The sequence below is a fragment of the Cetorhinus maximus genome, unplaced genomic scaffold (genome assembly GCF_964194155.1).
Source record: "Cetorhinus maximus unplaced genomic scaffold, sCetMax3.hap1.1 HAP1_SCAFFOLD_2440, whole genome shotgun sequence".
Taxonomy (NCBI): Eukaryota; Metazoa; Chordata; class Chondrichthyes; order Lamniformes; family Cetorhinidae; genus Cetorhinus; species Cetorhinus maximus.
Window position 1 is genome coordinate 12,501 of NW_027598378.1, and position 14,236 is coordinate 26,736.

The 14,236-nt window shown below is 53.6% G+C and overlaps 1 protein-coding gene across 1 annotated transcript in view; it reads left to right on the forward strand.

Annotated features, from left to right (window-relative positions):
- The window catches only part of LOC144677343 (early estrogen-induced gene 1 protein-like), a 15,750-nt gene extending 2,765 nt beyond the window's left edge, over window positions 1–12,985 (forward strand). Inside the window, exons 2-7 of the mRNA XM_078537480.1 lie at window positions 190–347; window positions 2,045–2,155; window positions 3,720–3,906; window positions 6,970–7,091; window positions 9,310–9,379; window positions 12,794–12,985. Of these exons, the coding sequence (XP_078393606.1) occupies window positions 190–347; window positions 2,045–2,155; window positions 3,720–3,906; window positions 6,970–7,091; window positions 9,310–9,379; window positions 12,794–12,839 (694 nt within the window). The 3' untranslated portion in view covers window positions 12,840–12,985. The remainder of the gene's footprint in view (window positions 1–189; window positions 348–2,044; window positions 2,156–3,719; window positions 3,907–6,969; window positions 7,092–9,309; window positions 9,380–12,793) is intronic.
- Window positions 12,986–14,236: the final 1,251 nt, after the last annotated feature.

Here is a 14,236-nt window from a genome sequence, read left to right on the forward strand (position 1 = left end):
AAGATTCAGAGTTCGCTCCCTGCTTTTGTACTCAGTACCTCAGTTTATGAAGCCCGAGATCCCATTGGTTCCTTAATGCACAAATCGCCAAGGGCCTTTCCAAAATCAGGCCTTTCAGTGGCAGAAGCATGTGTCCAGACTGGTGATCGATTGGAAACACTGCTGACCTTTCCACCTTGTCCCATCCAGGCCACCATCAAACAGCAAGCTCAACACCATCATGGGCAGTGAGGACTCACTGGAACCTGACTGCAAAGGAGATGCTGGAAGGGACTGTGAAACCCAGACTCGTCGCAGACCAAACTCCCTCAGGCTGCCCAAGTGTAGATCACTCATCATGGGCTCAGGTAAGAGATTGGCAGGTGTTATATGCTGCCCTCTGGGACTGGGTGGGACAGTGGGTCAGACGCTGTCCTTTCCCCCTCTGGGACTGGGTGGGACAGTGGGTCAGACGCTGTCCTTTCCCCCTCTGGGACTGGGTGGGACAGTGGGTCAGACATAGTCCTTTCCCCCTCTGGGACTGGGTGGGACAGTGGGTCAGACGCTGTCCTTTCCCCCTCTGGGACTGGGTGGGACAGTGGGTCAGACACTGTCCTTTCCCCCTCTGGGACTGGGTGGGACAGTGGGTCAGACGCTGTCCTCTCCCCCTCTGGGACTGGGTGTGACAGTGGGTCAGACACTGTCCTTTCCCCCTCTGGGACTGGGTGGGACAGTGGGTCAGACACTGTCCTTTCCCCCTCTGGGACTGGGTGGGACAGTGGGTCAGACACTGTCCTTTCCCCCTCTGGGACTGGGTGTGACAGTGGGTCAGACACTCACACCCTGTCCTCTCTGCGTACTGACTGTAAATGTCACACACTAAGTTAGTTTGAGTAGCCGAAACTCGACCTATGGTGGGTATGAAAACTGTCCGTCAATTGGCAAAAAACCCCACTTTAAGAAAACACTCAGTGACCCGTGTGCAGGAGGGTGACCCGCACTCCAGGGGAAGATTGTTCTCCTAGGAAGGGCTTTTGAGGGGGAAGGGGTACGAATAATACCAAGCCCAGCAACAACAACATTTTACACAGAGGGTCAGAAGGCTGGAAATGACAATGCAGAAAAATGCAAGATCGTGCCGTTTGGGGGCGGGGGGTGGGGGAGTGTTACTCTGAGCTGTAATCTCCCACGTCAGGAGGGACAGGAGGATAGAACGCGGACTGTAGCGGTGCAAAGGGAAGGCCCATCACCACCTGCAGTGGGGTATCAAGGGCGGGCAAACAATGCCAACAGTGCCCCCGCTTTGGGAATGTGGAGCCTGGTATCAGAGAAGACTTTATCCAGCATCTTTCACACCCACCAGGCCAGGGCGTTGTTGCGATGTAATCACTGTTGTAAATATAGGAAATGTCTCAGCCAGCGTACGCACAGCAAGCTCCCACAACAACAAAGTGATCATGACCAGATAACCTGTTTTTGTGATGTTGGTTCAGGGATAAATATTGGCCAGGACACCGGGGAGAACTCACACTGCTCTTGTTCGTAATAGTGTCACGGGATCTTTTACGTCCACCTTCGAGGGCAGACAGAGGCCTCCCACCTCCCCTGAAAGATGGCACCTCTGACAGTGCAGCTCTCACTCAGCGGTGCACAGGGAGGGACTGCCAGTCTGCATTTTGGGTTCAAGTCTCTGGAGTGGGACCCATGGCTGCCTGACTCAGAGCCGAGAGTGAGTCATAGAGTCATTAACAGCACAGAAGGAGGCCATTCGGCCCATCGAGTCCATGCCTGCTCTCTGTACAGCAATCCAGTCAGTCCCATTCTCCCGCTCTATCCCCACAGTCCATTGAGCCATGGGGTGAAGAAGTTAGGCGTGTGGCATTGACTGCTTTAAGTCTAGTGTTGTGCAGTTATGAGATACACTGGATTGGAAAAGCTATTGGCCTTAAGAAAATGGGGGAATGGACAGGGAGAGAACACCTTCTGACTGGGAGGCCAGAGCAGGAGCCAGCGAGTCAGGAATTGCTCCCTCCTCTTCACGTTGTCCCTACCTCTGATCCGTCAGGTATCTGTGAGGATTCAGACAGTGCAGCCACCACCCCGGAGGACTCAGCCTGTGGTCAACGGGCCCGCAGCTCCACCTCCAGCTTCGGCAGCCAGTATTCCAAAATCTCCGGTGAGTGATCCTCAGGAACCTTACCCGTCGGCTGAATGAAACAAATTGTCTCCGAGCAGAGGGCAAAACAATCAGGAAAGGGGGAATGGGCTGGGGTTGGGTGGGGGACGACTGAGTGGGGGAGGGGCCTGGAGGACATTTAAGATAATGAAGGAGTCCAATAGGCCAAGCCTAGGCCTTCCTGACAGCCCTTGACCTCTCTATGTCTCTTTCACCCCTTAAAACCTACCTCTTTGACCAAATGTTTTGGTAATCCAACCTAATATCTCCTTATGTCACCCCGCGTCATATTATCTTTTATAATGTTCCAGTGAAGTTCCTTGGGGTTATACATGCAAACATATGAGTTAGGAGCAGGAGTAGGCCATTCGGCCCCTCGAGTCTGCTCATGGCCGATCTGATTGTGGCCTCAACATACATCCCGTCTACCCCCGAAAACCTTAGACTCCCTTGTTAGTCAAGAACCCATCCAACTCAGCCTTAAAAATATACAATCACCCTGATTCCACTACTCCCCAGGGTAGACAGTTCCAAAGACTCGCGACCCTCTGAGGGGAAAAAATTTCTTCTCATCTCCATCTTAAATGGGAGACCCCTTATTTTTAAACTGTGCCCCCTATTTCTAGTCTCCCCCATAAGAGCAAACATCCTCTCAGTATCCACCCTGTCAAGTCCCCTCAGGATCTTATATGTTTCAATACGATCACCGCTCATTCTTCTATACTCCAATAGATACAGGACCAGTCATTCCAACCTTTCCTCGTAAGATAACACACCTCCAATCCCAGTTATCAGTTGAGTGAACCTTCTCTGAACTGCTTCTAACCTATTTATATCCTTTCTTAAATAAGGAGGCCAAAACTGTACACAGTATTCCAGATGTGGTCTCACCAACATCCTGTACAACAATAGCAAAACATCCCTGTTTTTCTATTCGATTCCCCTTGCGATAAACGCCAACATTTCCATTTGCCTTCCTAATCACTTGCTGCATCTGCATACCAACCTTTCCTGATTCATGTACCAGGACACCCAGATCCCTCTGTGCCTCAGAGTCCTGCAATCTCTCTCCATTTAAATAACGTGCTGCTTTTTTATTCTTCCAAGTTCACATATTACCACATTATACTCCATCTGCCAAAGTTTTGCGCACTCATTGTGTTAGAGGTGCTATAGAAATAAAGTTGTTGCTGTTGGTAGATGTGTAGACAATGTCTTCACTTGTAGACGATCCCAAAGCTCAGGCCCATCATTAGAAGGGAGTCGTTAACAAATCCAATGGGGAATTCAGGAGAAACTTCTTTACCCAGAGAGGGGCGAGAATGTGGAACTCGTTACCACAGGGAGTGGTTTTTGGGGATAGCGTAGATGTATTAAAGCTATGGGACATAGGGATAGAAATGTCATGTTGGTCGGTGAAGTGGGGTGGGTGGAGGTTCATGTGGAGGGTTGCCACTGGTGTTGGGCCGAATGGCCTATTTCGGTACCGTGAGATTCAGTGTAATGTTCTGCAATTCCAATTAATCCATGCTTCACCCTTCCCCCCCACCCCCTCCCCACCCAGGTTACAGCTCCGAGCACTCTCGCTGCACCAGTCTCTCAGAGCCCACCCGAAGGCGGAAACTGTCGTCCAGCAGCAGTGGCTTCTCATCGGGGCCCAGCAGTGCCGCCGACATCGAGGACAGGGCCAAGGACCCGACAACGTTCGAGAAGCCCCCCCTCCCTCTCCGACCCTCTGATCGATCCTTAAGGTAGGGAAGGGAGAGACCCCAGCGGGGGGTAAGGGGGAGAGAGGGGAGGGGGTGCAAGTCTCCTACTCAAGAGAGGTTAGAAACATCGGGGCCGGAATTTTTACGTCCCTCGGGCAGGCGGGCGGGCGCCTGACCCGAAAGGGCATAAAATCAGGCGAGATGACGTCGGGCGAGCGTCCCAATGTCCCCGCGCGCTCGTGCGATATTTCGCTCGGTGGGCGTGAAGTCGGAAGAGCAGCCGCCAACGACAATGCAGCTCATGAATAGCCCAAGTAAGCGATTTTATTCTGCCCTGTCCAACCTCACGGTTGGCGGACGGGCTGATCGGCCGGGGCAGGCTTCACATTTTTGATGAAACCTCATCCCAGGGCGGGATGAAATCTCCATTAGGATTTAAAATAAAAAGAAATATCTGGGACTGAGGTTTGCTTTCAGGTGCTTGATTGTGCTGCATGGACACATTTCGCAGCATCTTTGTCGTTAGGTTTATTCTGTGGAGGTCTGCAGCTCCCCGAGGCAGCTGTCTGCCTTCAGGGAGCTCAGTGGAAGCGCTCACCAGCACACGCAGTGACATCGGCGCCAGCCCTCTTCCCACCCTCCCACCAGCAGCGCTCAGCCTCTCTCAGCGCGTGTTTCACACTGGCTGCCCCGTTAGTTGGGGTAAAATCGGGGTCAGGGGCCGGTGGCGGTCAGGGTGGGGGCGCTGGTTTCCCGTCTGCTCCCGGGCACCAGCGCAAAATTCAGGCCTGCACGAACTGGCATTCCACAACCACGGCGCATCCAAAAAACACGTCACAGGCACTGAGGCGCTTTCTGAGGGTAGGTCCAGCTTTAATGTAGGAAACACGGCAGCCAATTTGCACACAGCAAGATCTCACAAACACCTTTACCATAGTGACTCTCCTGGCTTCCTCAGAAGTAGTGGCCATGGGATCCTTTGTGCCCGCCCGAGATGGCAGGTGGGGCGTTGGGGGCTACCGCCTGTTATGACCCTGGACCAGACCCCCAAGGTTTTGGTAAGATCCAGTTAGGGACCAATAACTTTTTGTTTAAAGTAGACAAAGTTTCAGATTCAAGACTCTTGCCAAGTGAATAAAGGCACAAGGTTCCACAGAATTTGAACAAACAAAATTAAACTTTACTATCCAGGGTCAGAAAGATAAAACAATTTACAATATCTATCTTAGACTCTAACATTCAGAATTAATATGAGGTTCATGTGAATTAACAGGCAAACTGTGATCAAACACACACGCCACATTCTGTACAATAAATGGCAGATGCGACCAAGGCAGATACCATGGGTTTCCTCAACAACCCACCCAGACTTTAGTAAGCGCTGTGAGTCAACCAAACCCAGCCAGACTTCTGTAAGCGCTGTGAGTTAACCAAACCCACCCAGACTTCTGTAAGCGCTGTGAGTCAACCAAACCCAGCCAGACTTCTGTAAGCGCTGTGAGTCAACCAAACCCAGCCAGACTTCTGTAAGCGCTGTGAGTCAACCAAACCCAGCCAGACTTCTGTAAGCGCTGTGAGTCAACCAAACCCAGCCAGACTTCTGTAAGCGCTGTGAGTCAACCAAACCCACCCAGACTTCTGTAAGCGCTGTGAGTCAACCAAACCCAGCCAGACTTCTGTAAGCGCTGTGAGTCAACCAAACCCAGCCAGACTTCTGTAAGCGCTGTGAGTCAACCAAACCCAGCCAGACTTCTGTAAGCGCTGTGAGTCAACCAAACCCAGCCAGACTTCTGTAAGCGCTGTGAGTCAACCAAACCCACCCAGACTTCTGTAAGCGCTGTGAGTCAACCAAACCCAGCCAGACTTCTGTAAGCGCTGTGAGTCAACCAAACCCAGCCAGACTTCTGTAAGCGCTGTGAGTCAACCAAACCCACCCAGACTTCTGTAAGCGCTGTGAGTCAACCAAACCCAGCCAGACTTCTGTAAGCGCTGTGAGTCAACCAAACCCACCCAGACTTCTGTAAGCGCTGTGAGTCAACCAAACCCACCCAGACTTCTGTAAGCGCTATGAGTCTCCCAGTCCTGTTGAAACTCTCCCTCTCTCACAAGGGATTCCAGTCTTCACCTTCGAAGATCTCGCCTTGGAATTCTCTTCAAAAGCCACTCCTACTTGGAGAGCCTCAATGACCGGCCCACCTCGCAATGTTTCAATCTCTTCCCATCTGAGACTGCGTTTCCCCCGGATTCCTGAGCCTGCGCTCCCAACACCAGCTCACAAGCGCACATTCTTCCCTTTGGCTGTAACCGAGCAGGACACGGCTGCTTCGAAGGGGGACCTTTGCCTCATATTCTTGGAACAGAGGGTTTCTCCTGGAACTTCACTACATAAAGCCTGCAGCTCTTTTTCTGCCCTGAGCCTATTTCTCTACTCCTCTGTCTTTCTTTGGCACTGAGACCTCTCCCTGCCCCCTGCCCGAGGGCTCCTCTTTTGGGACCTCTCCCTGCCCCCTGCGCGAGGGCTCCTCTTTTGGGACCTCTCCCTGTCCCCTGCCCGAGGGCTCCTCTTTTGGGACCTCTCCCTGTCCCCTGCCCGAGGGCTCCTCTTTTGGGGTCTCTCCCTGTCCCCTGCCTGAGGCTCCTCCCTGATTATGGCGCTCTGCTCATGGTCACATGATTCAGGTTTATACGTCCCCCGTGCATGCGTGAAACCTCTGAGGCAGGTCGGGTCCTGTAGTCCCTGGCAACCCCCCCTACCCCCCAACTGCTGCTCAACGTTTAAGGTAAGTCGGATTTCATAGCCTGCCTCATCTGCAAGACGACAACACTGACAGTGCTGCACTCTGGCAGTGCTGCACTGGGGAGGGTCAGTCTGAATTATGTGCTCCAGTCTCCAACGTGGGATTCAAACACACATCCGTCTGGCTGGGAGGTGAGTGTGCGACTCACTGACCCACAGCCTGATGGGCCAGATCAGCTGTTTCCTTTGCTCTTACGATCTAACTGAAGCTGACTGCTGTTGTAGTTTAATATCTACACAACTCTACGTGACTTCAAACGGCTCGTTCTATTTAATAATCTGCCCCTGCCTGTCCTTGTGCATTACAGACGGAAGAATTGGGCACCTGAGAGTTACCCGTCGTGGGTGAATGACACCAGGGTCAACGCGGACGACATTGTGGAGAGAATCGTTCAGACTCAGGACTTTACAGTCTGCAGTGACTCCGAGGGTAAGGGAGCCTGGCAGCCAATAGAGAGGCTGACGGCCTGGAATTCTCAGAGCACCCCGCGCCCCCCCTCCCTCCCCCTCACCAGTTGGAGGTTAAATTAGAGTCAGAACAGCATAGGCCATTCGGCCTATCCAGTCCATGCCAGCTCTCTCTAGAGCAATCCGGCCGGTCCCACTCCTCAAGGGCCTGTCCGACTTCCTTATGAAACCATTCACGGTCACTGCTTCCTCCAGCCTCACGGCACCAAGTTCCAGGTCATTCCTACTCCGCTGTGTAAAAAACCTCTTCCTTACATTTCCCGCCCTCCCACCCCCACCCTCCAGCTCTTGCCCAAAACGGTCCCCCAGTCCTTGTATCATGAACGAATGAGAACAGCTTTTCTTTATCTGCCTTAACCAAACTTGTCCTGATCTTGTGCACCTCGATCAAATCTCCCCTCAATCTCCTTGGCTCCAAGGAGAACAATCCCAGTTTCTCCAGCCTAACCTTGGAGCTAAAACCCCCCCCATCCCTTAAACCATCCTGGTAAATCCCCTCCACCCCCTCTCAAGGACCCTTCCTAAAGTGTGGCGGTGAGATGGGACACCCAGGCACCTCACGAGGGAATACTGGTGGGATTCATCTCTGATACAGTCCCTCATCTCTGACTAAACCTGACAGTGAGATTAAAAACCGAAGGGAAGTAACCTGGACTGAATCTGGTCCTGCACTAAATTCTGGCACGATCGTCCGAATTGTACTCCTGATTACATAGCCCCACACCCACCCCCTGCCACCAGAGCCCCTCAAGACAGGGCGAGGGTTACGATGACAGGGCGAGGGTTATGGTGATGGGGGCGTGGGTTATTGGTGAGGGGGGCGTGGGTTATTGGTGACGGGGGCGTGGGTTATGGGGACGGGGGCGAGGGTTACTGGTGACGGGGGCGTGGGTTATGGGGACGGGGCGAGGGTTACTGGTGATGGGGGCGAGGGTTATGGGGACGGGAGGGCGTGGGTTATGGGGACGGGGGCGTGGGTTATGGGGACGGGGGCGTGGGTTATGGGGACGGGGGCGTGGGTTATGGGGACGGGGGCGTGGGTTATGGGGACGGGGGCGTGGGTTATGGGGACGGGGGCGAGGGTTATGGTGATGGGGGCGTGGGTTATGGTGACGGGGGGCGTGGGTTATGGTGACGGGGGCGAGGGTTATGGGGACGGGGAGGGGACTGTAAGCTCGGGCGTGGGTTATGGGGACGGGCATGGGTTATGGGGACGGGGAGGGGGCTGTAAGATGGGGCGTGGGTTATGGGGATGGGGGCGTGGGTTATGGGGACGGGGGCGTGGGTTATGGGGACGGGGGCGTGGGTTATGGGGACGGGGGCGTGGGTTATGGGGACGGGGGCGTGGGTTATGGGGACGGGGGCGTGGGTTAAGGGGACGGGGGCGTGGGTTATGGTGACGGGGGCGTGGGTTAAGGGGACGGGGGCGTGGGTTATGGGGACGGGGGCGTGGGTTATGGGGACGGGGGCGTGGGTTAAGGGGACGGGGGCGTGGGTTATGGTGACGGGGGCGTGGGTTAAGGGGACGGGGGCGTGGGTTATGGGGACGGGGGCGTGGGTTACGGGGACGGGGGCGTGGGTTACGGGGACGGGGGCGTGGGTTACGGGGACGGGGGCGTGGGTTACGGGGACGGGGGCGTGGGTTACGGGGACGGGGGCGTGGGTTACGGGGACGGGGGCGTGGGTTACGGGGGCGTGGGTTACGGGGACGGGGGCGTGGGTTACGGGGACGGGGGCGTGGGTTACGGGGACGGCGGCGTGGGTTACGGGGACGGGGGCGTGGGTTACGGGGACGGGGGCGTGGGTTACGGGGACGGGGGCGTGGGTTATGGGGACGGGGGCGTGGGTTATGGGGACGGGGGCATGGGTTATGGGGACGGAAATGTGGTTTATGGGGACGGAAACGTGGTTTATGGGGACGGGGGCGTGGGTTATGGGGACGGGGGCGTGGGTTATGGGGACGGGGGCATGGGTTATGGGGACGGGGGTGTGGGTTATGGGGACGGGGGCGTGGATTACGGGGACGGAAACGTGGTTTATGGGGATGGGGGAGGGGGCTGTAAAATGGGGAGTGGGGGTATTCTGCTGGGAGAGGGTTATGTGGCAGCTGCAGTGAAGGCTGCAGGGCCTAATCTCTGAGTGTAAGTATAAATACTGGCTGTGTTTTAATTGCATTGCAGAGAGTGGATTACAGCTGTTCGTGGGGAGAGATGGGTCAACATTAGTTGAAGGTGTTCAGCTCAGTAACAGGTATGAGATTCCATTCTGCTGCTTCTCCTGTGTCCAATCACTAGTCTCAAGTACATGTCAGGGGGTGACTGAGCCAAATAGATACCAACTGGGTAACCTCCTGACAGACGGGGTGCTTGGAGTTATTGAATGCAAGAACGTTATGTCCAGGCAGAAAATTATTTGCCTCTTCCAAATGCGCAGTTCTCCCTGGTCCACTCTCTCCTCTCTCCCTCTGTTCTCTCTCGCTGCTTATCCTCTGTCTCTTCGCTCTCTCGCTCTCCCGCGCTCTCTCTCTTTCTCACTCTCTCTCCCCATCTCCTCACACTCTGCATCAACCTGTCCTCTTCTCTATCTCCCCTCTCTCTCTCTCTCTTGCCATCTCCTCTCCCCTTTTCTTAATCTCTATCTCTCCTCTCTCTCTCTCTCTCTCCCTCCTCTATCTCCTATCGACCACATCATCTGAAGTAACAACATTATTTCCATATGACGACACCCAGCGCTACTTCACCACCTCCCGCGGTTCCTCCACTGTCGCTAAATCACCAGCTGCTTATCCAACATCCAGGACTGGATGAGCAGAAATCTCCTCCAGTTAAATATTGGGAAGACTGAAACCACAGCCTTAGCCACCGACTCAACTCCTCCCTCAGGCAACTGTCCGAGGCTGAACCAAGCTGCTCAAAACCTTGGGGGTGGGGGTGGGGGGTCGTACTTTCCGCTGACCTGAGCTTCCGGCCCCATATCCAGCCCATCATGTGCCTGTCTCTGGAACGTGTCTGTCTCGGGAGACGATGGACTGCGCTTGGGGGCATCCACTTCTCAATTGAACTTGGTCTGTTGTGGAGGTGGATTTGTGAGTGGCAAATCCCTCTGGAATTGTTGCTTCCCATGTTGTGCCAAGCTGGAGTGTCCTCTCTAGGGCTCAGGCCTGGGAAAATATTATGGAAACCCGGAGTTACCCAACCATCAGAGTACCCCTCCCCCCGCCCAGCATTCTCTTTAATATTCATTCATGTGACATGGATGTCTCTGGCTGGGCCAGCATTTATTGCTCATCCCTAATTACCCTTGAGAAGGTGGTGGTGAGCTGCCTTCTTGAACCGCTGCAGTCCATGTGGTGTAGGTACACCCACAGTGCTGTTAGGGAGGGAGTTCCAGGATTTTGACCTAAAGACAGTGAAGGAACGGTGATATATTTCCAAGTCAGGATGGTGAGTGGCTTGGAGGGGAACTTCCAGGTGGTGGTGTTCCCCATGTGTCTGCTGCCATTGTCCTTCCAAGTGGTAGCGATCGTAGGTTTGTAAGGGGCTGTCGAAGGATCCTTGGTGAATTCCTGCAGTGCATCTTGTAGATGGTACACACACTGCAGCTACTGTGCGTCAGTGGTGGAGGGAGTGAATGTTTGTGGATGTGGTGCCAATCAAGCGGGGCTGCTTTGTCCTGGATGGTGTTGAGCTTCTTGAGTGTTGTGGGAGCTGCACTCATCCAGGCAAATAGAGGGTATTCCATCACACTCCTGACTTGTGCCTTGTAGATGTTGGACAGGCTTTGGGGAGTCAGGAGGTGAGTTACTCATTGCAGGATTCCCAGCCTCTGACCTGCTCTTGTAGCCACAGTATTTATATGGCTGGTCCAGTTCAGTTTCTGGTCAATGGTAACCCCCAGGATGTTGATAGTGGGGGATTCAGTAATGGTAATGCCATTGAATGTCAAGGGACGATGCTAGTATTGTCCACAGGAAGGGATGAAACCAGTACTGTTTGGTACCAGCTCTGCTGCAGAAGTTGTTGGTAAGCTGCCTGATGGATGACAGATTACCACGTTGGCTTTCCTCTCAGGGTTTAGTCCCTTAACCGTCTTCTCTCCTGTGACACCCACAAGACATTGGGACTATTTACCCATCGCTGGGGGTGTGGTTCGTGGGCACCAGGGCGTAACCACATGCCAGTGGGCCTATATTCCTCCTCTGAGTCCCCTGTAGTAGCCCCAGTCCATAATGTACTCAGTTTACATATATCGCCATGGGGAGGCACTACAGCAGGCTTGCTGTTAAAGAGGCTATGCACTAGCTCACACACCCAGCTCTCTTTACTGTGGTTATACTGCTAGGCAGCGGTGAGACCTGAAAGCCAGGTGTGACAAACAGACTGACTACTATGCCCCACCCACTGCGCTAACACACGTGACACGTCACATCAATCAGAGACATACAAGACTTCATGTATCCATGTCCATAATATCCCTGCTCAGCCCGGCTCATCTGCTACTCAAACCGTCACCTGTTTATTGCAGTGCTCCCCTGGCCTGTGCTCCGGCATCCTCTCTCTAAACCTCTCCACTGCACTCTCTCCTATTTTTAAGACAGTCCTTAAAACCTAACCCTTCAAACCAGTTTATTGGTCGCCTGTCCTATATTAACTCATGTGACTCAGCATCAAACGTATGTCAGGTCCTTGTGCCAGGCCTTGAGGTGTTTTCCACTATTTGAGGTGCGATGTACAATCATAGAGTGGTTACAGCACAGAAGGAGGCTATTCGGCCCATCATGTCCTTGTTGGCTCTCTGCAAGAACAACTCACCTCGTCCTACCCCTCGGCCATTTTCCCCATAGCTCTGCAATTTCTTTTTCTTCATATAATAATCTAATTCCCTTTTGAAATCCTTGACTGACCCTCTCTCCACCACACTCTCAGACAGTGCATTCCAGATCCTAACCACTCGATTGACCCTGTCTCCACCACACTCTCAGACAGTGCATTCCAGATCCTAACCACTCGATTGACCCTGTCTCCACCACACTCTCAGACAGTGCATTCCAGATCCTAACCACTCGATTGACCCTGTCTCCACCACACTCTCAGACAGTGCATTCCAGATCCTAACCACTCGATTGACCCTGTCTCCACCACACTCTCAGGCAGTGCATTCCAGACCCTAACTACTCAATTGACCCTGTCTCCACCACACACTCAGGCAGTGCATTCCAGATCCTAACCACTCGATTGACCCTGTCTCCACCACACTCTCAGACAGTGCATTCCAGATCCTAACCACTCGATTGACCCTGTCTCCACCACACTCTCAGACAGTGCATTCCAGATCCTAACCACTCGATTGACCCTGTCTCCCCCACACTCTCAGACAGTGCATTCCAGACCCTAACCACTCGATTGACCCTGTCTCCACCACACTCTCAGACAGTGCATTCCAGACCCTAACCAGTTGCTTTGTGAAGAAGTTTCTTCTCGTGTCTCCATTGCATTTTTGGCCAATCACCTTAAATGTGTGCTCTCAGTCTGGATCCTTCCACCAATGGGAACAGTTTCTCCCCATCTCCCCTGTCCAGACCTGTCTTGGTTTTGAATGTAAAATCCTGTTGCTTGTGTGTCGCTCCACACCGGTTTCACCATCTCTCTCGATTTGTCCCTGCAGGCGATCTGTCAGCGACTATATGCCGGTGGTGATCGGGAGTTACTGAGGCGGTGAACCAGTGCGGGATCGGGCTGTGCCCTTGGCATCAGGACCCGCATGAAGTTTCAGTTGACAGGTTGCCTCATCGGGGATGGCGATTGGACAGACGACGGGCCCGGCAGGAGTTCTGGATGACCTCTGGGGGATGAAAGGGCTAAAGGGCTGAATCGGTGTGGGGGTGGTCAGGGGGGAGGAGGAGGGGAAAGGGGAGGTTAGGTCTTGAGTGTGAGGTCAAGCCCAAAGAAACAAATGATGCTCATTGACAGTCTAAGTTAGTTAGGGAACATTTGAATTAGGAGGAGGAGGAGCAGGCCATTCGGCCCCTCGACTGCCCCCCGAGGGGAAGGAAAATCAAAGGGTCTGCTGCTGACCATGCCCACACCCCACCCCCATCCCATCCCATCACCTCTCCCGTCAGCTGAGCAGGTATTGGCTGAAATCTATGTCTTTGACTTCTCCTCAATTGCAGCTCTGACCCACCACCACATGGCATTCACCACAGATAGGGCAAAGAATATAGTAGCAGGAGTAGGCCTTTCGGCCCATCAGACCTGCTCCGCCATTCAAACTGATCATGGCTGACCAGCTGCCTTGATGCCATTTCTTCCCCCCGGCTATCCCCATAGCCCTTGATATCATTCGTATCCAGGAATCTATCGATTTCTGTCCTGAACATGCTCAATGATTGCACTTCCACAGTCCGCTGTTTTTTTTCCTGTATTCTTTCCTGGGATGTGGGTGTCACTGGCAGGACCAGCATTTGTTGCCCATCCCTAATTGCCCTTGAACTGAGTGGCTTGCTCGGCCATTTCAGAGGGCATTAAAGAATCAACCACATTGCTGTGGGTCTGGAGTCACCTGTAGGCCAGACCAGGTAAGGACGGCAGATTTCCTTCCCTAAAGGGACATGTGAGACCCAAATGGATTTTAAGAGCCATCTATGATAGTTCCATGGTCATCGTCACTGAGACCAGCTTCCAGATTTAACTAATTGAAGTTAAATTCCACCAGCTGCCCCTCGTGGGATTTGAGCCTGTGTTCCCTGGGTGTTAACCTGGGCCTCTGGATTACTTGCCCTGTGACATTACCACAATACCAAAGGAGGCAGGTCCCGAATTCCCCCCACCCCCGACCAGCCCAAGCAGATCGGGATTCGAATCTGTCGAATGGCACCAACTGGATCCACACCGGACGTCCAGCCAACCATTCCCCACTCCCCACGCTCAGGAGACCAAGGTGCCGTGGTGACATGTACATGGTGTAGCCACGAGCCACACCAATAGCGATGGTAGAGGTTCCAACCTTCTATCCATCGCGTTGTTCACTTCCCTCCCTAACTGCACTGTGGGTGTACCTACACCACAGGGACTGCAGCGGTTCAACAAGGCAGCTCACCACCACCTT